At 56.0% G+C, this 23683-nt stretch overlaps 4 protein-coding genes across 4 annotated transcripts; 3 read left to right on the top strand and 1 right to left on the bottom strand.

The window, feature by feature from the left end:
• Positions 1 to 3106: 3106 nt before the first annotated feature.
• ACO1O0_003482 (uncharacterized protein) lies at positions 3107 to 4906 on the top strand (the record flags this gene model as incomplete). The annotated part of the gene is made up of 1 exon (XM_083192935.1): positions 3107 to 4906. One exon carries the CDS (start codon positions 3107 to 3109, stop codon positions 4904 to 4906), a length of 1800 nt encoding a protein of 599 aa, XP_083051992.1.
• Positions 4907 to 6999: 2093 nt separating this feature from the next.
• ACO1O0_003481 (uncharacterized protein) lies at positions 7000 to 8220 on the top strand (the record flags this gene model as incomplete). Its single annotated transcript, XM_083192934.1, has 1 exon — positions 7000 to 8220. The coding sequence occupies one exon, from the start codon at positions 7000 to 7002 to the stop codon at positions 8218 to 8220; it is 1221 nt and encodes a 406-aa protein (XP_083051991.1).
• A 1860-nt stretch (positions 8221 to 10080) lies between these two features.
• Positions 10081 to 11837, top strand: ssh4 (concanavalin A-like lectin/glucanase domain-containing protein; the record flags this gene model as incomplete). Its single annotated transcript, XM_083192933.1, has 3 exons — positions 10081 to 10339; positions 10430 to 10735; positions 10789 to 11837. The coding sequence occupies 3 exons, from the start codon at positions 10081 to 10083 to the stop codon at positions 11835 to 11837; spliced, it is 1614 nt and encodes a 537-aa protein (XP_083051990.1).
• Positions 11838 to 13754: 1917 nt separating this feature from the next.
• ACO1O0_003479 (Zn(II)2Cys6 transcription factor domain-containing protein) lies at positions 13755 to 15632 on the bottom strand (the record flags this gene model as incomplete). The annotated part of the gene is made up of 4 exons (XM_083192932.1): positions 13755 to 14829; positions 14882 to 15109; positions 15167 to 15469; positions 15523 to 15632. 4 exons carry the CDS (start codon positions 15630 to 15632, stop codon positions 13755 to 13757), a joined length of 1716 nt encoding a protein of 571 aa, XP_083051989.1.
• Between the last annotated feature and the right edge of the window lie 8051 nt (positions 15633 to 23683).

Below are 23683 nucleotides of genomic sequence, written 5' to 3'. Positions count from 1 at the left end.
CGCCTCATGAGAGCCCAAAGAGCGCACCGGGACGAGAAGGACCACAAGCCGGAGACCGGATGGGGCCTTCGGCGGTCCGCATCTCGGCCAAGGAAGGCGGAATTGCGCGCCGTAGAACGGAGGGTGGGAGAACAAAATTCGAGTCATCGGCCGCCTGAGCTTGCAGTGGAGTGCTATGCACCAGAGCGATCAGTGTGACTCGGAGGCAGGCAGGTGGCGCTGCCCTACCTATGAGGGGCCGAGGGGATGTCCCTCGGGTCATGCATGACGGGGCTGGCGACGATTGGGCCCTCTGATGGAGAGGCGACGGCGCAGATGTGCTGGCTGGCCGGTTGACGAGAAACTCCTGCCAGCTTGCTGCCCGCCTTCTGCCCGCCTTCTGCCTGCTAGGTCCCCATCCTGCCTAGTCGACGAACCAGTCGAATCTTGTAGCGCCCTTAGACCTGCTGCACGACGGCATCACGGTGGTTTAGATGGGGTGCATAACCTCGCGCAAAGGGGTTTTCTTTTTCATCGGTATTTCTTCCTCTATTTTGCCACATTTTCTGTGTTCCAGCTCGTGTCAATCCTACCGTGCTGTTGTGGAATGGTTGATACCCAATGCCAGTATCAGATATAGATCGGGCATGAAAAGGGAGCAAAGAGGGGCGTTTAACCGCCTGGGAACGGGTGCAGAAAGAATAATCTTTTGTCAGCAGTGTTCATTTTTCGCTCTTGCTCAGGACACCCCTGCTGAGTCCCAGTTGAGTGGTGGAGGGGACCGGGCCTCATGCATGGCTAGTCATGGCAAGATCGTCACCGAGGTCCCGGCGCCCGGGGGGCCAGCTGTTTGTCCCGAGGGGAAGTTGGCTCCGGGAGAAAGTGAGTCACGAGGAATGATATGGGAACAAATTTTAGGAACCCCGGCGTAGCTGATGTGAGGCCAGATGAGACGAGCTGTACTCTGGCATCCCGGGGGGGTACGGAAACGTGGACGGAAGTGAGAGAGCATCGGGGCCGGAAGCTCCACAGTTGGGCTGAAGTGCTTGGTAGAGTGCGTGGTGCCGGACGGGTGCTACGTACGTAGGTTCCACCTCTTCCACCTCGACGCCAGCAGAACAGGCCGGACCCTAGGACATTGGGCCGCCTCACTGTCCGAATGGACGTCTTTTCCATTCCTCTGGCCCTGCCGAGTGGGGCTGTTTTAGGACCAGAGCATCTGATTCTCCAGCATAGGACTATCACGAAACAGCCACTATATTGTCCACACGGGAAAATTGGGGTATACCAGCACTGCCATCATCAGAATGGGGTCAAGCCAGGTGGTACGCAAGGCGAACCACGAGGGAAAGGCTGCCATTCCAGATCGATGTCCTATTAGTTCCTAATTTAGCCCCTCCACGAGCCGACCGGCCGCCATTCCAGAGGCACGAGTACGTATCTGGGAGATTGACAGGTTGGCAATTGCCATTGCTGGACGGACGCCCTGGTTGGGGAGACACTGGCGTACTACTCGTACGAGATGTAGACCTTGCCGTTATCCCTGTTGTCAGTGAAGCGGGAATATTGAGAGTGTAGACCGAAGCCTGTATTTGTATTTGGCCAGTGCTTTGGTTCCCGTCGTGATGCATCTTAGAATCGTCTGTGGCGTTGGCTTGGTAGTTGATTGCTTGGAGAGAAAGAGAGACAATGGACGGAGGATGACAGGCGTCATGTACGAATACGGTTGTATGTATGTATGCACATTGCTTGGGCAAATCAACGCCGGTGCGTTTTGCTCATCGGCGCACAAGGACAGAGCGAGGAGGCAGGCGGAGAGACGGACAAGATGGACAAGATGGACAAGACGGCGGGGAGGAAGCGTGCTGGATGCACGCCCAGCGTCGGTGACCCTGCACGTCGTAGCGTCGTAGCCTGTAGGCTTGTAGCACCCTGACCCCACCCCCATCCTCCTCTGTGAGGCGACCCCGGTCTCTGCTCCTCCTTCTCCCGTGTCCTCCACTGACAGCGAGACTGGGCGACCTGCCAGCAGACGAGACTGCAGTGCTGCGGTCCGTCCTCGCCCATTCATTCCACAGCCGCTGACGCCGCGTGCCTCTGTCTCGCTGCTCCTCTGCTGCTGGCCCATTGGCAGACGGCAGACGACCAGACGCCAGACACCGGGCAGACAGGCCAGACAGGCCAGACAGGCCAGACAGAAACCAGACACCAGACACCAGACACCACAGACACCCACCCCCTCCTTGCCCCCCCCCAAGAGCCACTTGTTCTTGTGGCCGTGGCTGTCACCGTGGCCGTTGACCCGTCGTAGTGCCAGCCTGCCTATACTCGTTCGCCGTAGCACCGTAGCACTGCTTCGTACTATGTACGAGTACTGAGGCAGTCAAGCTGCTTAGCTGCTGTCCACCACTCCACCTCATTCTGACCCTGGTCCTGGCCCTGGACCGTGGTGGCCCTGGTGGGCGATTAAAGCCGCCCGCCCCTCCCCTCCCCACTGTCCTGCCTGGTCCTCCCACCCTTCCTCCCTCCTTTCGGCTGCCACTTTCATAAAAAAACATCGCTGCCCCAGATCTGGATCACCGCTCTTCTCCTCTCTCCCCTTCTTCCCCCCCTCACACATTATTCGACCACACGCATACATCCTAGTACTCTCTACATACCAGGAAGCCTTTGATTCCATGAGCATTCGTCACCCGCCAGCTCTCGAAAACACCTCTTCCATACCGACAGCCCCCCGACGCCTGCGATCAATTGCTGGCCCCGGCCGTTAGCGATCTGAGCCTTGCGGCTTCTATTCTGGTTCTGCCCGGACAGATCCCCACCAACAAGGATAGTCCCGCTCTGCCACCCCGAAACTTTGAACACCGAGGGTCGCCCAAAGGGCAACGCCAACGACAAAATATACTTCGATCCGCCCTTTGACGCAACGGCCGCCGCTCCAAAATTAGCCTGCCGCTCTGCCCGCCTCGGCGCCGCCAACCCCACCTGGGGCTGACGAGCCTCCCAAGCTCACCATCCTCGCCAGCTCTCACCCAAGAGCCATCGCAGGATTGAAAAAGCCCGGCTTCGTCGCTATAACTTGCGCCGATTTTCGGCAAAACAACACAGAACCACATAAATCACCGTCATGTCCAGGTCAAAAAAGGCGGCCAGCGTGGCCTTCATGGAGGAGGCCGACGATGATTCTAACAGCTCGGTTGGGGGTCGAGCGGGCACTCGTGTCTACGCCTACCAGGTACCAGACGTTCCCCGGACGCCCAACAGGGAGATTCCCAACACTGGAAAGTCCAGGAGGGGCGATGTTCCCGCCAGCAGCTCCGAGTCCCGATTGGCCAAGAAGGAGAGGGACGAGGCGAGGAGAGCCAAGGACCTCAGGCACTACAAGGAAGCTCGTGAGGACGAGCGCATACGCCGAGAGGAAAGGCGCGAGATGGAGGCCAGGAGGGCCAGGGCTACCGCCAAGGCCGCCAAGGACTCGTCCAAGGCCCTGAAGAAGACCCGTCCGCAGCCCGTTCGGCATGCAGTCACCCAGCCTGTCATCCAACAGTCGGGATCATATAGGAGAGGGCAATACGATGAGCCAAGCCATTACGGCATTCCTCAGCCAGCGGCCTCCGGGAACCGTCCCCGCGCCAGCTCCAGACCCGCCAGCTACTACGCCGGTCAGAATGGACCGCCGCCTCATCACCCGAACTGGCAGCATGGCCCGATGTCTTCGTCCCCTTATCCTCCCCCGGTCGGTTCCTATCAGCCACCTATGCCCATGTACGGCCCGCCACCGCCTCTGGGAATGCATGGAGGTCCGCCACCTCCCTCGCCTGGGGGTCCACCTTCGGGCTACTTTGATATGGGCCCCGGTCCACCTCAGCACCCACCCCGCGACTTGAAGCAGCGCTTTGACAGACCGTCCTCGGCCATGGACTATCGAAGTCCCTCGCAGCGCAATTATCAACCCGATGGCTATTCCGAGTACGACGAGGAGTTGCCATACATGCCCAAGCGACAATCTCGCGCCAATAAGCAAGAGGAGGACCGGAAACGTATGCCACCGCCGCAGTTCAAGCCGCTGAGAGACACACCGCGTCGCCCAAGCACAACTACGAACACATCATCGCCCTTCCAACCACCTCCTATGCGCCCGGAATCGCGCCAAGCTCACTCTCGTCCATCCCTCCAGTCACAACGCCGCTCCGTCGGGTTCGCTGACGAGCCGACATTTGACGAGGATGACTTGCTAGATGAAAGCGACCTGTTCCATGACACTCCCCCCCATGCAACCGCCCAGCGCCGAAGGTCAGTCGCCAGGCCTCGTCGCGAGTCCCCCGTCTATAGTGACGACGAGTATGAGCTCATGCCGGCTTCTGTACGCAGTAGGCGAGGCAGCACCTTTGGCCCGATTGCTTTGGGCTCTGGGGGCGCGAGCCTCGAGAGTGAGAGCAAGTACATGGATGCACTCCGATACCAGGATGATATCACGGGGGGGCCGCAGATGCCGCTCACTGCGGAAACTCTGCGAAAGGCGAACAAGCGAGGCGATAGGGTGCCTAGCAGCCGGTCGACCCGGAGCAGTGGCAGTCACGACGAGAGCGAGTATAAAGACCGAACTAACACGACCACGACTGGCATCACTCGGTCCTCGACGGGAGGCGACGACTTCACCATCAAGGTCTCGGGGAATGCCGTGGTTCGTGTTGGCGGCGCGGAAATTGCTTGCCAGGATAGTGAAATCACTTTCAGCAACGGGGCGGGTGGCTCTCGGGGCGGCAGCGACCACGCCAGCACCCTTTACCAGCTGGAAGGTCGCGGCTACCACGAGCGCAAGGCACTGCCTCACCGTACTCGCGCCCCTAGCCAGTCCGATTCCCAAAGCCGGGGTTACGTTCCGAGTCACGCACCTTACGACCCGCCGTACGGCCATTATGTCTAATGATGGATATGATGGATATTTCACATGACGAAGATGATGATTATGACGACGACGACGACAAGATGAGATGGGCGATTTTATTTTCTTCCTACGGATCTCTCTTCGCAACACACAAGATGAGGGGGGTTTTATCATGGAAGCAAGCGTCTATGTTTTATTTTTCCTTCATTCCTCTTTTCCTTATTACGAAGTTGGATATTTTCGGCCGAGCACATTTTTGGTTTCCCACTCTTCTCATCAAGCATGCGGGTCCTTGTTCTTTGGATCGTGGATTTTTGAATCCGTCAGTGCTTCAGGTGGTGGATGTTTGTTGTTGCTGCCATTGGCAGGACCAAAAAAATGATACCCCCGAGAATGCCGGTTGCTGCTGGGAAAGGGAAAAGCGCCTGTTTGTTCCATTTTTGATTGCTGTTCCCCATGTGGCTTGCTTTATCGCCCTACGATACGCAATTCGGGGTGTGAGAAGCTGGACCGGTCGCGTCGGAGGGCTTGGAGCTGAACGGGCAGGGAGAGCACAGACGATTCGATGGAGCAGATGGGTGCGGAGGTAGGGTGTGCTGGCGGGCTACTTGGTTGGCTCTGCCGGTCAACACTGCATCTTCCATCACCTCATGGTCGTTTCTATTTCTGTCCCCCAGCATTCCAAAGCCCTCTCATGATCGGCAGCTTAACCGCCGCGCGTGCGGCGCATCGAGGTATCGATCTAGCTTCTCTGGGCGAAGGGAGCTTTCTTGTCATGTTGTGTTTATTTCCTTGGGACAACCATCACCATCACCACCATCACCGAGTTAGACTGTATGGGCAGCAGGGGTTCGCACCCTATGGAAAGTGTTCTTATTTACAGTTGGGCTTGCCATCTACATCTTGGTTTCTTGGGACTAGACTAGTTGATACTTTTTTTGTTCATTTCTTTGCGTTCTATTACGATTACAAGGTCTTGGGTTGGTTGAAGAGCAGGGGGATCTATTTTTGGACAGTGGGTGGCCCAGGCTGCTCACTTGTCTCTTTTGGATCCTTGCCCTGTCCTTCGGGATTTTATTTTTCTGGAACTCGTTGAAGGGTGAAGAATGGTAGAGACAACGCTGCGCGTTGGATCGTGTTGGAGACATAAGCGATGTTGAAGTTGTAGATGGCACTCATTTTGTATGAAAGAGAGGGGGGTGCTTGGCAGTTGCCAGCCACGGTATCCGTACTAGGGTTAGGACCTGACACATGTAGTAATCGAATTGGTGGGAGATAATGATGGCCGTTCTTTCCATGCTCGTTGTTTTCCAATCCTCTTACCGCCAACGTAGTTCACTCACTAGGGACCAAAGGGTTTCGTATGAATGCCCGTTATAGAAAATGAGTGGTTATGAAGCCACCCAACAGGCTCCCTCGATGGCACATGAAACAGGACTTGCTACTGGCGTGGTGGCGTGGCGGGAGTGGCGCATCGGTCGAGGGCGTGCATGGATCAAGGGCGGTTGGGCCACTTGGGCGGGCGCTTGATCGAGTGCTTGCAGCAGGAGGCCGTAGTGGGGGGGGGGGTGTTGCTGGGCCAACTGTGGGGTCTTTATTTACGCTGAATAATACGTCATGTACGAAATGGTATGGCGTTGATGAGGCCATCGGGGGGACTTCAGAGAGCTGCACACATTGATGGAGAGAAGAATCGTTTTCTGAAAGGGGATACGAGCTCTGGAGCTTAATTTGGTGGACTGGTTGGGTTGGTAACAGGATTCGTGGGTTGTTGAGTGATGCAGCGTGTGGACGGTGGTGGACAGTGGTGGCGCCCCAGCTCTATGACGGGGTCGGTTTCTGGGGAAACAACAGGACGCTGCTGGGGGCACCTGCACCTCTCAACTTCGCCTTTTGTCTGCCTAAGGTCCCTTGTTTCCCTCCATCAGACTCTCATCACAGAGCACCCCCCGTGAAAATCATTCAGGCATCTCGATATTTCCTGACCCCGTGGGTAGTCAACACATCACCATCAGCCAGCGAGACATTCCTCAACACATCTATCTAGCTGGGCATAGCCCAGCGCCGTACCGACTGGGCTTCCGCCATCCGGACGATCCTGTACTCCATTCCAGCATACAAGACAGTCCGCCATGGCTCCTACGATCAACTCCATACGAGAGTTCATCTCCGCCACTCCTCCCCACATCGGCCCAGACGACCTGGGCCCTGCGGGAGGCCCTCTTGCTGAAGCCGACAAACTCTTCTCCCGCTTCTCTCTCGCCCGCCGCGACGATCAGCCCAACCCGGCCAGCGGTGTGCTCGACCCGCACGATATCAGCAACGTCGGCTTCTTCGTCCTTTTCGCCCTCATTGGCGTCGCCTTCGTCGTTGTCGGCATCTGGTTCTTCTTCTGGGCCAAGAACGGCGGCTTCCACTTCAAGGAGAATGACTGGGAGGAGTACAAGTCTACGGTCCTGCGCCGCAAGGGTCCCAACGGGACGCTTCTCTCCGGCGCCACGCCTAGCACCAACCTCGGCGGCGGCAGTGTCTACAGGGATGTCGCGGAGGATAATGATAACACAACCGTGGTGACGGAGACGACGGCTCTGAGTGGCATCACGGCGGGGCCGAGTGACATTGGGGCCAGGGAGAAGCGCAGAAAGAAGCAGGAGATGCGCGAGCGTAACCGCGAGAAGAGGCGCAAGGAACAGGTCGACGAGGACCGCAACCGCAGTCGACGGCATGTGGGCGAGGAGGGTGTTGAGGATGATGAGGCGGAGCGGGCAGCCAAGCAGGAGCTGCGCAGCTACCGCCACGAGAAGCCCGCACGTGTGGGAGGCCTGAACAAGGAGTCGGAGGGCTCCGCCTGGGACGGGTCGACCAACCCGACCGAGTCCACCGTGTCGTCAGACCTGTTGTCCAACCGCCAGAGCACGCCCACCAGCACGCCCACCAAGGAGGCCAAGCCCAGAGGCGGCGGCATCCGCAAGGTGTACTCGACGGCCGACAAGGTCGAGGCCGAGCGGCTGCGCAAGGATGCCCGGCGCCGGCGCGAGGAGCAGCAACAGCGACGTGAGGAGCAGCAGCAGCAGCAGCAGCGGGCCCTGGCCTCCTCGTCGCCGGCAAGCCCGGGCAGGACGGTGCGGCGCGACTTCAGCTTCCAGCGTAGTGTGGTGGGCACGGAGAGCGCGGTGACTGAGAGCCTGCTGGAGAGTGGGAGCGACCTGGGGACCAAGAGCTACCACCACCCGATCCCGGAGCTGAGGGCGCAGAGGCAACGGGACAGAGAGGAGCGGCAGCGGGAGAGGGAGGAGAGGAGGGCCCGTCGGGGAGGGTACCGGCGGGGTCGGGGGGAGGATGAGGATTTGTAGGAGGATCTCATGAGCTTGTGCTGAGGGTGGGACACAGTTAAGTTAGGGATCGGGATCATGCTTTGGGTTTAATGTAGAGTACTCATGATCATGATAGGACGACTATTCGGACGCAATGGCAACCATGAAATTGAAAGCAATACAACAAACCATCTTTTGGGGCTTGTAGGAAGTTTGGAGTATTCGGTGATGAAGACTAATATGGCATCTCTACGGATATTTCCAGCCAGTACGTACCTACTTAGGTAGTACTAGTACAGTAGTAGTACGAGTAGCATCTTGAGTCAGGTTCATTGAATGCCAGACATAATCCCGCTCCACGTTGTCGTACTGAAACAGCCATGATCTATCTAAGTCATTTAGGGAACGCAACGTCGAATATCCAAGACCTATACTCCGTATTTGTACTCCGTAGGAGATCTCCTAATGCAAGGAGCGAAGCACAACTTATCAAATGTCTTCTTAGCATCGTAGACGAACTATTAGTACTTGGCATTGTAGGGCCGTACGGACTCCCTAGACAGAGCGAAATATCGCCAAGGGAAAAATGGCCATTGGAGTCTTGTTGGGTGGGTGAGATGCAGATACGGGGGGCCTTCGTTGCCCCAGTGCCTGAAGTTGAGGCGGTCGTGAAACGGGGCCCCGTCGAGACAGCAGGTGCCCAGGCATTAGGCACGGAAGGCCGCAGATGCAGGTGTCAATTCTTGTCCGGCATTACTCTGTACAATTGCACTCCGTAATATTCGTATGTGCCATTACTTCGTATAATATCCGTGCGTATTGGTGAGTTGTCTTCCGTCGCTCATTGAGACAACCCTAGACTCCTTGGCACAACAAAGTCGAGACTGATCAGCGCCAGAAGATAACGTCACAGGGAAGGACGGAAGGGCAAGCGTCATCTACGCATCGCCAGGTACTTGGCCGTCCCCGCCGCCACGATAGCGCAGGCGCGCCGTGCAGGTGCATCAGGCTATCAGCGGCCGCTGACCGATAGTGTACAGGGCCCTGCTAGCGCCTGGGGGCCCGTTCTTCAGGGCTGAGGGTCTGGGCCTCCAGCACCCGCTGGGCGCAGTGGGCTCGTTCCCGCAACCAGGCTGCCTGCGCAGCCTGCCTACGAGTAATACCAGGAGGTTATTGGTAGGTAGGCTCCAGTGATGGCGACTGTGCCTCTGGGCTGGTGAGGCGGCGTCCACCAAAGAGTCCCCCCCAGCATTCCAAGGTTCCTCCAGACAGGCCTCCACCACCGCCGCCGTCCCTCCGAGTCGTCCGTGTGTGTTTGGCCGCCCTTTGGGCTTCGTCCCCTCTCCTCCGCATCGTTCCCCATCACCATACATCCATCCCTCCAAATCGTTCCCAAACCATCCAACTTGTCTACCTCCCTTTGTCCGTCACTTTCCTTTTACTCCATTATCGTCCTCCCTTGCGCCCCTTGCGCCCTTTATACTACTCCGCCTACTGGTCTCGACGACGCAACGATTGATCGATTTGTCCGACGCAGCGCCTCCAACTGCCTCACCCCGGTGATCCCGTGTCAGTGGCAACTCGACCGTCGTATCACCACCCATCCTGTCGCCGCCCTGGCAGCACAAACGAGCAACCCTCCGCAGCCTGATCGACCTCATCCTCTGGACGAACGAACCTGCTCCCTTTGCCGCTCTGGCCGCCACTGCCCCTCGCAAACGACACTGACGGACCGATTCAATCGCCCAACAATAACGACATCCCGGCCCCATCCATCACGGCGGCGACGCCGTCTGACTAGATTGTTCTAGGCAGACAGATCCCGCCATTTTGTAGCAGGGAACTTTTTATCATCCACAGCAAGCGGTCGCACGGCCATCGACCAGGGCCTCCGCGACCATGGCGCCGACGTCATCGCCGTCGTCCGCCTTTACGGGCGTCGTCATCGGCCTCGTCTCCTCCTTTGGTTCCATCATCCTCATCTCCCTCATTGTCTTCATATTCTGGGTCTCGGGCTGCGCCGGGTCGGGTAGGATCCTGCTCGACCGCTTCGGTCGTCCGGGGGAGTACGATGACGAGCAGGCCTTTGCGAGGGAGGAGGCCGAGGCCCTCGAGACCATGGATGAGATGACGCGGGCTGAGTACCTGAGAGCTAAGGGTATGTCTTCTTGATGGGTCTTTCAATCTAGCGCCTTTTCCCGGGCGGGTTGCGTTACCGCTGTGTTTCCTGGTGCTGACTTCCATCTAGCTTTCGTCACCGCCAATCCCCCCGAATCCGTCCAGACCGAGATATCCCTCTCACAGTACCTTGCCATCCAAGAGAAAGGCGTTTCCGCGTGGGAGTTCGAGCCTGAGCTCGAGATTGCCAACTGCTTCGTCGAGGCTCGCACCGAGATCGAGTTCTTCGACTCCGAATGCACCGTCCTCACCAACCTACCTGTTCCCAAGCAGAATGATGTCTACTACTGGGAGGCCAAGATATACGATAAGCCTGAGAATACGCTGTTAAGCATAGGCATGGCCACCAAGCCTTATCCGCTCTTTAGGTTACCTGGTAAGATCATGTTTCACCGCCCTTGCCAAGATAACATTTCTAACATGAGCCAGGCTTCCACAAATACTCGGTTGCGTACCAGTCGACGGGCCACCGTCGGTACAATCAGCCATTCAGCAAGACCCCTTACGGCCCGGCCTTTGTCCAAGGAGATGTCATTGGCGTCGGATATCGACCCCGGACAGGCGCCATCTTCTTCACCCGCAACGGCAAGAAGCTCGAGGAGGTAGTGCATGGGCTCAAGGCGCAAAACTTCTTCCCTGCCATTGGTGCCGTTGGTCCTGCAGTCGTCCACGTCAACTTTGGCCAGGCCGGATTCGTCTTTATTGAGGCCAATGTGAAGAAATGGGGCTTGGCGCCCGTCACGGGCAGCCTGGCGCCGCCGCCGCCCTATGGCTCCGAGCAGGGTAGCATTTTGCTTGAGACAGGGACCAAGGATGGGTTCCTGGGCACACCTAATCGCGCACAAAGCCAGTCAGTATTGGGCGCAGCCTACAGTATGCGACATGGAGACAACTTCAACCCGTCACACGGCCGGACAAGGAGCGGAAACTTCAGGATCCTCCCCCCTACGAGTCCCGGGCCGGTCAGGAGCCCTACGGACATCTCGTTGGCGCATCTAGTTCCGAATGAGGAAAATGGCGAGGGAAGCAGCGCTGTTGGGGTGCACCACGAGCACCACAGCGAGAACCCGCTGCACCTTCACCTCGAGGACGCCACCAACCCGCCTCCCGGTTACGCGAGTCCCCAGGATGGGCGCAGCGAAGATGGCCGGAGGCCAAGCACTGATAGCGAAGATAACACTCCGCTCATCCACGTTGCCAACCGGAACCGGGGTAACTCGACAGCCACGGTGGCCCCTGACGAACCCGTGCCCAGCTACAGCGACGCGGTGCGGCAAAATCCAAGGTTTTACCAGCAGAGGCAAAGAACTCCCAGCCCTAACAGCATCGACGGTGACTCCACAACAATACCACAAAGAGCTGTCGAGAGAAGGGAGAGAAGCCGCAGCCCCAGCAGGAGTGGCAGTCCCGACTCTATATCCTCCGGAGCTTCGGCCGGTTCAGACGACACCTCTGGATCAGCGGACAGTTTCGAGTAGGAGCCAAGTCTACAAATGCAATCCCAATACCCGACGGTTGTCCTGCCTCGGAAACCTGTATGGCAGTAAACGCACCAACAAAATTTTAAAATCTCCGTCATAGAACATCCACACACCACATATACCACGCCGTTCGCGCACACAACTTCTCCATTCGCCTCATCACTACCACCACCACCACCACTACTACTACTACTACTACTACGTCACCACGAAACATAAGAACCCCTCTCACATTCACACAAACCTCACAAATACCTCTCTCGCAAAGGCGCCTCGGAGTTTATCCCTCTTTACAAGCATCAGCAGCAGACCGGTCTTTTCTTGTCGTTTTCTTTTCTGTGCTCCTAGCTTCTCTAGAATATCACGGGCTTCGAATTTAGGATCGAAGCGAGACCGAGACTGGGGTTGGGGGGATCGGAACGGGGTTTATGGAGGCAACTGGAATGAGTTCGGAATGAGAATTATTAGTGATACCAATGAAATCAAACACCCCATGGTCATTTTACCCCTATTTCGCTCAGTCCTTCTTTTCCCCATGCTGTCGACCTCTTGATTTACGAACTAGAAAGAGGAAGGTCCTGAATAGCAACCCTAACCCTTGACCGAGGCCTGCCGAGCTACCAGAGCACATGATGTATCTGTCTACGTTCTGGGGGGGCTTGGTCGTTTGTCTGCTACGAGAGAAAGAGTTCCGCTTTGGAGAACAAGGGCCATGGGCTATCTTCCTAGGAGACAAAGCGGCTACCAGACGGCATAGAGCATGCGGGTGGATGAGGAAGGAATCACAGTGAAATCACACGATCTGGGATGAAACGATTGAGAAATGAACCAGTAATATTAAGTGCCAAGATTGGATTGCACATATCCAATCACATCATAGTCGCTTCCTGGCGACATACAAGTATCTAGTTGCGGTCATTTCATTCCAATCCTGCCATGCGAAAAAAAAAACATGTGCCAAAGCTAAAAATCAAATCCGTGGTAGTCCCTGAGCTATCAAGCCTGATGCTCATTACGCGCAAACGCCCAGTGAAATGCCGTGCTTTTTTGTGTGTGCATGCCAAGCGGCACGAAAACAGTCGCTATGCAGTTGGTGGTCGCCCAATGTATGATGTGTAAGGAGTGCGTCTATGCCGATATAGGTCGTAGCTTCATGATAAGGAGTGTCTATAGTGGTATACAGTCGTAAAGGAGTGTCGTTGCAGTTGGCTTGTGTTGTCGTAAAAGGAGTGTCCGTATTAGTGGAGCTTCGTCGGAAAGGAGTGTCCTGAAGCTCCGGGTATCATTAAGGAGTGTTGGATATTATGTAATACATATTAGGTTGGTAGTATCCGAAGGTGGTATGTCGTAAAGGACTGTCGTCGAGATCAACTCGAGAAAAGGATTGTCGCGGGGTCGACGTGACTCGGCAGGTCGACGCCCGATTGATAGCGAGCGTGGGAAGGAGTGTAGTGTACATGGCGTCTGTGTCGATTAAGGCGGCGAGTAAAGCAATAAATCAAAAGGCCCAAATAAAATAAGTAAGGTAAAAACAGGTGGAGCGATGGGGTCGAGGCTGAGGGTCGAGGTGAGAGTCGAGGCACTAGGCTTTGTTCCTGCCCTTGCCATTCTGGTCAGGAGACTGGACCAGAGGAGCCTGTGCTAGCGGAGACGGAGAATGAGGCCCGGAAGATGTGGACGCGGTTTGGCGGTGACGGAAACGAGGTGCGCTGCTGAGAAGAACCGGGGACTCTGGTTGGGGAAGCATGCCAACCCGTTCCGGGTTCAAGAACGGGGACGGAGCTCGGGATAGCGAGGAAAGCCAACTGGCAGAGTCCTCGGCTGGCGGAAATGTCGGAGTCGTGGTAGTTGAGTTCCTGGACGGTAACTGTCAATCCCCTTCTGTCCCTGTCGAGTCACAGTCGTTGACGTGGTCTAGATCCACACGGGCTGATTGTTGGGAGAGACGAACCCGGCGCCAAAACTGTGATGTGGCTCGCTGAACATTGGAGGCTGCTGAGAATGCATGGCACTCATATCCCAGGATACATAGTCCTCATTGTCGCTGTACGTGACGGAACCCTCAAAGGTGGACGATGTAGGGCTATAAGGCCCCCCATACATCGGAGAGGGTATGTTCAAGTACTGATGGCTGGGGTAGGGCGAGAGGGCCAGCGGGGCTACAGGGCCCTGCGCCTGTGACACTGAGGCGTTGAGTACCGACATATCCTCCGAGCTGTAGCTGAAGGATGGGTTCCCATATATTGAGTAGGACTCGCCGCCGTCATACTGAGATACACTGTCGTAGACGGGGAAGTTGGGGGGGTTGAACTGCGGGAAGGAGCGGGTTCTCTCAGGCTGGATCCAGCCCATGCGAGAACGGAACTCAGTCACCGCATCAATGGGGAACGCCATCAGCTTCAGCGGAGTAGACTCAGCCTCGGAACCGATCGATACGCAGTGGGACATGAGGCGCCGGGCAATCTCCTCGATGGGAACAAGAGAAAGGCTTCCAAAGTAGGCAGATCCGATCTCCGGGAACATGCGCTCCATCAGCAGGGCGACAGTGTACAGGTGGGCAATAGCGACCAGGGAGTTGGGGGAGCAGCGGTAGTTCTGAAGGTAGCCAACGGGCATCCAGAAGAGCCAGTCGCGCAGAGACCTCAGACGCTCAAACTGCTGGGCAATGGGAAGCGTGGGGCTGATCTTCCGAGAGCCCTTGAGGAAGCTGGCCAAGTTCTGGACCTGGGTGGTGTCGATCCGCATGGAACCCTCAGTCTGGTGCTTGAGGTGAGCTTCCACCTTCTGGACTTGCTCTAGGGTGCTCTGGAAAGCCTCAAGATCCTCCTCCCGTGGCTGGCTAGGGCGGTGATCAGGGCCGGGGGAAGGAGGAGCAGTGGGGAACGTGCTGCTCTCAGCGATGAAGTCCACAAACTGGGACTCGTGCTTCCAAGAATCCATGGCATCCATAACGGTAGAAGTGCCCTGCATGAGCTGAGTCCAGCTAGACCTATTCCATGTGTTAGCTCGGTGAAAATAAACATGAAAATCGTCGAGCTTACCAGTCAGTAGCTTGCCAAGACAGGACAAGAGACGCCGCCAGGATGGCATCCGAGGTCTCCCGGGAGAAGGAACCAATCGCCTCGTGCAGACCACTCAAGGCAACACCACGATGTTCGTAGGCCATGCCGCCGACAAGCGGGCAGTCGGTGAGAAAGGCAATGTGCATGGCAGAGAAAGCGAGAAGAGCATGCATGACGTACGGGGTGGTAGCTCCGATTCTCAGCAGACTGATTCAGACTTGTCAGCACGAATTTACTCTGCAGGACAGCATCCGGCATACTTACGTTGGGATATGGCGGGTCCACAAGGTGAAGTTGTTGGCATCCATGGCAGCCAACTGGTCGTACAAAGACGCGATGTGGTGGATCAGCCTCAGATCCTCAACCGAGTAGTGGCTCGCAACAGGGGCAGGGTAGATGTCCATGGCGTGGAAGGGGAAGACGCCGGTACGCTGCCACTCGACGATGGATGCTTCGACCTCAGGAGTCCACATGAGGTCAGGCTTGTCAGGGGTCGTCGAGCGGTTGGCATCAGCAGCAGAGACATCATTGTAGGGGCAGCGAATCTTGTGTTTGGTGCAGTTGCGGCTGTAGCTTGTTAGGGCAGAGCTCTGATAGGGGGATACGGATGGGCTACTCACCATTGGGGGAAGCTCTCGTCACAGCGGATGTGTCGTCGCTTGCAGGTTTCGCAACCCTTGCGAGACTTGGTGTGGCTCCGGCGAGGAGGACCGCCGCCTGGGCCAGCCATTTTTCCAATTAAGAAGAAAAAGAAGTAGTAAAAGCGAAAGACCTGCAGAGTTCAAGTCAGCTATTGGCCCCATACGTGAACTGGCGGACTAGCTCGGCCAGTGTGCCCAGGAGCTGGGGACGACGTACGTAAAATTTCCACACGAAACCCGAATCGTGCGGAGGTAGCGAACGTGATGTAGAGGTTTTGAGTTGGGAGGGGTTTTTTTTTGGCAACGGCGTACTCAACGGTCGAGAGGTAGCTGGGTTGACACGATGAGGTACGGGACGATGCGGCGAGAGGCAGGCAGCGCGATGGATGGTTTGGCGAGCAACGATGTGAGACGAGGCTACGAGATGGCGAAGCGAGTGGAGGCCGTATGTTGCCCTCTGCTGCTGCTGGTGCTATCGATTCCCAGAGTTCTCCTCAGAACTCGCTCTCTTTCCGAAACACTTTTTCCTAATCCTTTTCTTCCCGGGCAATCTGTAGCGATCGTGTGTGGTATCTTGATTCTTCTTTCCTGGTGTTCCTTTCAAGCGGCGGTTGGGTTCTCTCAGTGAAGCGTCTAGGGTTGTCGTCGACAGTTCAGAGGGTGGTTTGGTGTGGAGAGAGGTAGTTGCCCAAGCGAGACAAGGAATCCAGGACTAGTCGAAACGAAGGCACCGGTAAAGCGAGTGACAGGAGTCAACGAGGACTTCCTAGGGGGGAGAGAGGAGGGAAAAAGCGAGCGTAGGAGAGGAGGGTTTTGTTGATGCGAGGATGCGATGAGATGGTGATGGCTGAGAGGGGGAGGGAAAGGAAGGCGTCGTATGGGGGGGGGGGAAGGGACTTCTATTATAAACAGACTTTGGCCGGTGGGGGGCTGAGGCGGCCGAGATGGATGGGGGGTGCGTGGTGGCCTTTGCCTGTACTCGTAGGCTGTACGTACTGCCTGGGTACTCTTCGGAGGTCGGGGTTGTGCCCGTCTGTGCATGCGATGCCCAGTAGCCTGGCAGCCCAGCAGCCCAGCAGCCTAGTAGCCCAGTAGCCCACTAAGGCCAGTGCCACTACAGTGGAGGCCACGGGGCCTACCAGTCAGTGCCAGGCGGGCGCTGCAAGCCCGTAGCAGGCTGGTGGGCAGTGGTCCAGAGGCCACAGCGTGTCCGGACAGGAGCGCCCGCGGAACCAGGTGCGGAAACACCGCCCTGCATCCACCTGGCCAGGTTGCCAGGGTCCCCCCTCCAGCTGCAGGTGCCACAACTTGCACGCTAAACTCGAGTGGATTCCCGCCCGTCCGCCCAGATGGCCCCCGGATGCACAGATGCATTTCATGGCTGTTGGATCCAGCTCTTGCAGTTCCTGTTGGCCCCGCTGGTCGTTAGGTCACTTGTCTGTCGGGTTGGGCTGCCCGGCGAGCCCGCCAACAGCCCGCCAGCAGCCCGCCAGCCTCCCAGCATCCCAGATGGAAAATCCTCTACCCTGCTCTGTTCGAGTGGGAAAAGGGAGACCGACTGCTCTACTCCTCTCAGGCATCCGCTGGCCCAAAGACTTGTACATACGTTGTACGTACGTTGTACATACACAGTACGTGTCAAGGGCGAGAAATGACGAATAAGCTCTATCCGTCTTCCCCATGTTTCTATTCTTCGCAATGGGGCGTTGCTGGGAAGCTCGGCTGACGAAAGACGGTTCGTGGCACTGGCGAAAGCAACGTTGGATACGCTCCAGGCCAGGCAAGGGACTGACTGGCTTTGGAATTTGGCCCTGCAAATGCACCTCCCATCGACTCAGCGACGTGCACTGACAGATCGTCGCCAGCCACCACCTCAGCCAGCAGATGGAACTCAAGCAAGTCGCATTCTTTGTGCACGTCGGTCTGCACCCAAAGCACGGTAACACCAGGTCGAGCAGGAGCCAATGAGGATGGGCAGCATGGGGGGGTGGCATGACGCACATGGGAGCACGCTGCGACTGAATAAAAATAGGCGACCACTGGGGGCGAGAGCCGCCGGTCTGGGTGGCATTCCACTGACAAAAGCCATCGCCCATTACCCATGCTAGCCAACAAACAAGTCACCTCTCCCTCGGGCGTGACCACAAGCCAACAGACCCAATGGAACGGACCTCTACAGAGTAGATCTGGTCCTTATCGCCGTCAGGCACAAAGCTACTCGAAAATATGGCCATATGACCAAGAGTGAAGCTATTCCTGTTACATTGGGCAGGCTGAGGCTCTGTTTTGCGAGTTTCCCCCTTCCGTAACAGTTCCGAGGGCACGTCCCAAGATGCCCTGGTAACGCCCTCCTGAGCCTGAAGCTGAGGATGAGGGATCATGTTTCAACGTCATCCACAGCCTGTACAAAAGCCAGACGGATCAAAGCGGGGGTTGGTGGGCTAAGTTCGCGAACTGGGCAGCCCTACACTTAGCACCGGAGTGGTATAGGTACCTGCTCTATGCCATGGCACGCCTCTAACACCGACTGGTAGTGCCATCCACAGTCGCTGCTTCTTACGGAATATACGGGACAAGGAGGTGGCTCAATTCAGGCACCGCGGAGACGCCTTCCGCTTGCGTAGGTAGTGTTTGTCCCCAGCACAGAGCTACCTACGGAGCTGGCCCACCAGAGAAGTATCACGACATGCGTGATGATAGCCATGGGCAGTATAGATACAGCTAAAGCTCATTTACTAAATACTTCTCACTAATAGGTACGAGTAATAACTCACTCTGACCTGCGCTGTGTGCATGTCAGGTGATGCGCTGAGAAGTGTGCGCCAGCCAGACGTGCAGCACGCACAAGACAGCGCATCAGCGGTGGGTGCCAGACTGCTAGCGACAGCGGCCAGTAATAGCCTCTACCAGCGCCATGGCCGGCGGCGACACCACCCGGGCCAAGAAGGCCAAGAGCCTCCGGCAGTCCAGAGTGTGCCACGGCCGGCCGTTTGCTCCTCGCTTCACAGGGAGGATGGAACGGGTGTGGGTGGATCTTGGAGGCGGAGCAGGCACATCGACAAAAAGGCCACAACCCACAGCAACTGCCCTGATCCTGATGCATATTATAATATGCATTTGTGCCTTTCAAGTCCGCCGCGGGATTTTCTCTAGCCACAGGAGAATTTCGTGGTGGTCTCGCTCGCGCGGCAGGAGATGAAGAAGATATCTTGGCGATCGAAACTTCCCCCGATTGCCACCATCGCACTACAGACCATACCGGAGCTACTATTACCTACTTACTAAGTACTTACCTGCTATTCGTCATCCGCCAATGCTATACACCTCTAGGCCAAGGGGAAAAAACCGCAACGAATAATCGTACTAGAATTACTACTAGTATTGTATAGGATGAGACTTAGTATGTAATGCCAATGTTACGCAGGACCCTGGATCTTTTGTCTCCATGATTCTGTCTCTCCGGGCCCGGCGCATCCACACACCCACAGAAATCCACCTTCATCTTGCGATTATTACAGGCCAATACAGACCGAGGCGGCTGCCATTACCCATGATGGCAGATAGTCGCGCCTGCCGCAAGCAACCGATGCAATTCCCGGAAACCCTACAACTGGCCCCGGCCGATCAGACAAGTACACTAAGCCGAGGCCGCCAGCACCTAGGGAAGGAATGAGGCTAGGAGGTCCCTGCTTTACCTAGGTAGTATGGAGTATCCGTACTTCTACCAGGTATGTAGAGCACGTGTGTACTAGTAGTTACTAGTAGCAATACAGCCCATTGGCTCATTTCGCACTACAGTGCATCCCATCCATCGCGTGCTACTGCGGGCATGTACTACTACTATTCGTAGTAACTCGTAGACTTTTTGGGAGTGACCCCAACCTCACGTTCCTTCTTTCCCAGCATGTCGCTTCGCAACTCAGATTTATTAGAAGTTACTCGAAGGGGGTGCCAGCAGTTCCGGTTCAGCGGTCAACATCGAACTGGTTTCACCAGACCATGAGCGATGGATGTCTGCAGGTCACACAGCATCCATAGACTGTTTCTGGGTCATCCAATGGTGGCTCTGCACGATTACACTGCGTCCCTTTCTCATCGTGCCCTCCAGAGGGAACGTAATAGAGCTCCTCATATGCCGTCGGCCGAGATGAAACCAATCGAGCTCAATCTTGAGGCGGACTCCAATTTTTCTGCCCAGGAAGTCCAAGGAGGGACGGCCGATCAAGCACTGCACAACACAACTGTTGTCTCCCCGAGCTGCTCCAAACATTCCCTGCCATACCCGCTTGTCCCCAAGATATTGCCCTAGGAACAAATACTGACCTTGCCGTTCTATCCCCATCTTCATGAATATGGGAGGCCCCTTGTTGATCTCCTCATTGGATGACTGCCGACTACGAGTACCGGGTTCGGAATACCCCGAACGGAGTAGCCGCACCGTTGATGAATTTTAGTTGAAGTTCCACTTACCCATTTGGAGTAACAAACTGGGGTCCCCTCCAAAGTGCAGTAAAGGCAGGGACGAGGTTCAATGGGCGGTATCTGGAAACACCCATCATTATTCTTAACCAAGCGGCTTGAATACCCAATTCGAGCGAGTCCCCGGATGGATGGAAGAGTCTGTCAACTGTTATTAGTCTGACATTGTCGGGATTCGGCATCCCCTCGACGTGCGAGACATGAGATCATCCGCCAAGGCACTTGCGATTAGCGCCTGGAGGGACAGCCGATAGAACCGTAGGCCCTATTACCTACTATGTACACCATATTCCCTGTGGTGCGCCTGAGGAAACTCCAGAGACACTGACAGATGATAGAAACTGCCAATAATCAGCAGTGCCAGCTCACAATCTGGTCGATCCGGCAGAACCCGCAGGACGCGCCAGGATTTAAACCAAATTGATCGACAGAGCGACGTCTAGGATTCTATCAGTTTGGTGAATAGAGCAGCAAATCTCGCGTCGGCAAATTCAATCTATTCCGCAAGGGCCCAAAATCCCCGCAATCAAACATTGCCTCCTAAAGCGCCCGCTTGGGTGGTTTGGCAGCTTGATTTTAAAACTCCATGCTTTTCCCGCGTCTTATACTCGGTTTGCGGGCGTCGTATGCAGACCATAAAAGTAGTATGACCAGGGGTTTACGACCCCTTCCGGGTTGGAAGCCGACCCCCGGTGCTCTGGTGGAAATGAGGTCATATCGTAGCATATAAGGCAACTCCTTTGAAGTAGACCACATGACCTTCTATCACATAGGACATGCATACACCATACCCGTACTAGCAGCAAAACATCGAAGTGCCGATCTACTTTGTAGGTACCTAATAACCTGCAAACGTAGGAGTACGAGTAGAAATTTAGATTACCAGGGGTTGAGCCTTTCGCTGGTGTTGACAAGGGAGTAAAATGAATATGCAGGAGGTTCTCCTACGTACCAAGGATCCAGACTATGCACCAAGGATCAACACGCCTTTGGAGGATGGATATTTGAAACCCCTTCCCTATCAAGGAACGTTGAGATACTACTATGTAGCCGCGTTGCGATCCCGGGCATCACAAGGTGCCAGAGTCCGTGGGGTTGTCAAAATGCCATCAAGCCCAAAGCCGACATCAGGTCTAACAACCAGGGGACTTTGCAGAGAGCTTGGCCTTTCCCAGCTTGTTCGCAAAAGGAAATAAAGACTGAACTCTATTACTATGTATACTCCGTAGTACTATAGCAAATGCTACGTAGACACATTTTACGGGCACAGGGTTTGGCGGTGGCCAACTCATCCCGTCTTCTGCTTGCTATCAGAGGTCAGACTTCACCCGCTAGGTTTGTGTTCTACTGCTATTCGTACGAGTCCATGCATTACATGGTATGTGGCAAATCTCACCGAGGACCCTGCGTCTCTTACCAACCGTCCTCGAGAATGGTTACAGGAATGGCTATGGGATGCCCAATGAGCGGTCTCGGTGGACGTCCTTTCACACCGACGGGCTGTGGCGGTGCGAGCGTACTGCGTTGGGCCAAAGTTGCAAAATACAACGTTTCATGGCGTCGGAGGCTCAGAGCCTGCAATCCCACGTCAAATCTGTCAGACTAGGATGGGATATTCATAGCGGTCGGCAGATCTCAAGCAATAGGCACTGTTCTCTCCATCTGACTGGTCGGGCATGGGTTCAGATGCTGAGTCGCGGAGTCGCTGACAGCCGCCACATGGTCGTTGGCCCCTGGATTCGCATTCAAAGATCGTCCATAATGCTCCGTATTCTCCCCGGGAATATTACTGCATATTAACAATACATACCTACGCAGTCGCATGCCGGACGCTTAAGCAGCTGCCGTGCCGTCTCCAGAGTCCAGAGGGATGCGGGCCCCCCAAGTTCCACTGGTAATACAAGAGGCCTGAGCCACCGCCGTGTCGAAACATATTTCCCAATTGAGGCCCAGCCCGACAATTGCAGATCTCTAACACGCAGGCACTTCGTACTACCACGGCAGCGTGTCGGTTGACGTTGGCCAGTGATGATGAGCCCCGTCAATTCCGTACCCGAGCCACTGGGGTCCCAGCGCTCAGACCCCAAACTGGATGACCAATTCTTCTTACGGATGCCAACGACTAAAAAAAAACCTGGAACCTCGTGACGCAGACCTCTGAAAACTACCGCCCTTCGCCAAGTTCGCTTCTCTCGCGCACAATCACCAACATTCCAGCCATTCCGCGGCGTGGGTCAACACACTAGCAAAAAGAAACCCCTGATAATAGTGAGACACGGTACGATGTGGTGACGGACTAACGGTGTGCAAAGCGACCTGGAAATATTCCCAGCCGGTCGGTGACTGTCAGCGCAGGAAGCTCACAACCACCACACTGGGTGCAGCTACAAAGTACCCTCCCTACCTGCTACAGTGTACGAGTGTACGACTCGCGGTTGCCTGTACTTTTTTCTATTGGAGATGGAGGGATTCGGGGAAGGTGATATCCGCTATAGATCCCTCAACCCCCAACTAGGTAGTTACATAAGTAAGGATAATCAGGTATGCGGTTAATGCTGGGTGATCCTGCGAGGGCTCCCCCCGAATTCCTCATCATGCAGACTACCAGCCAGCCAGAAACACAGGGCGAGGGCCGGTGGCCAATCGAGATGTATCGGCCGATAGTATTACCCATCACGCACTTGGGTACGGCGTCGACCATCTTGCGACTCCTCACCGTTGAAAAAACTCCCCCATCCGTCCTTCCCTCAGAATCCGATGCCCAGGTACTAGTAGCCTTGGCTTGTAGGGACGACGTCATGGCAAGAAAAAATGCAGCCATGTGCGGAGTCGATTTCCGAGCCGCTGCTGACTGTCACTGACCAACCCGCTCAAGCCTCAACCACTTGCTTCGTCGCAACTTTGACGCCAGCCAAGTCGCCCAGACCAGCCGCTGCTATATTTAGACCTGCCCTGCGTGCTGTTCGTTCTTCCAACCGAGCCAAGCCACCCCAGCGAATCGTATCCGCCAGTCCTGTCCCCGCCCGCGGGGATCAACATCTTGGTGCACTCACTGCATTGGGAGTCTGGGACTTGGGACGTGTTGACGATCCTGGGCAACTTTTTTTGAGTTCGCCCGAGTCAAGGCCGCAACAACTGGTTCAAAATGGCGGGCGAACGATGTTCTTTGGCTGCCAGACCATCATGGTATACTCGTACTGCACACCCCCCCTCGTCCGAAAGCGTGCATGAACCCAAGAGAGATCAGCGCGCGCCGTGACACAAGCCGTCACAACCACGCCACGGCGAGGTCATGTCATGGAACTCCGTCACAAGTCGGTTGCACTGCATCGGGGGATACTTGGGGCTACAAAGAGAGGACGCGCTCGAGGGGAGGGAGGTGTGTGCGTGTGGGCTGGCAGGGCTGAGCTCTGCAGAGTTTGTGGATTTTGTCGTCCGCTCTGGGAGGTCTAGACTTCCGGGTGGTGCCACTCCTGGGCTCCATCAAGTCCGAGGAGGACGAACCTTCAGCCAGCCGCCGTTGTCGGAGTCCATCTTGGCAATCATTATCAATGTATTATTCTTCACTTAGGATATCGTCAACATCACGGTCTAGAAGAAAACCCCCCTCCCCCGTCGTTATCTCGCCTCCTAGACATCGTCTTCTGCTGGGGTGACGAGC

Source organism: Amphichorda felina (assembly GCF_050947745.1).
Source record: "Amphichorda felina strain 45539 chromosome Unknown scaffold_3, whole genome shotgun sequence".
NCBI lineage: Eukaryota > Fungi > Ascomycota > Sordariomycetes > Hypocreales > Bionectriaceae > Amphichorda > Amphichorda felina.
The sequence above is the reverse complement of the archived record's forward strand: the minus strand, read 5'-3'. Positions and strand labels throughout refer to the sequence as shown.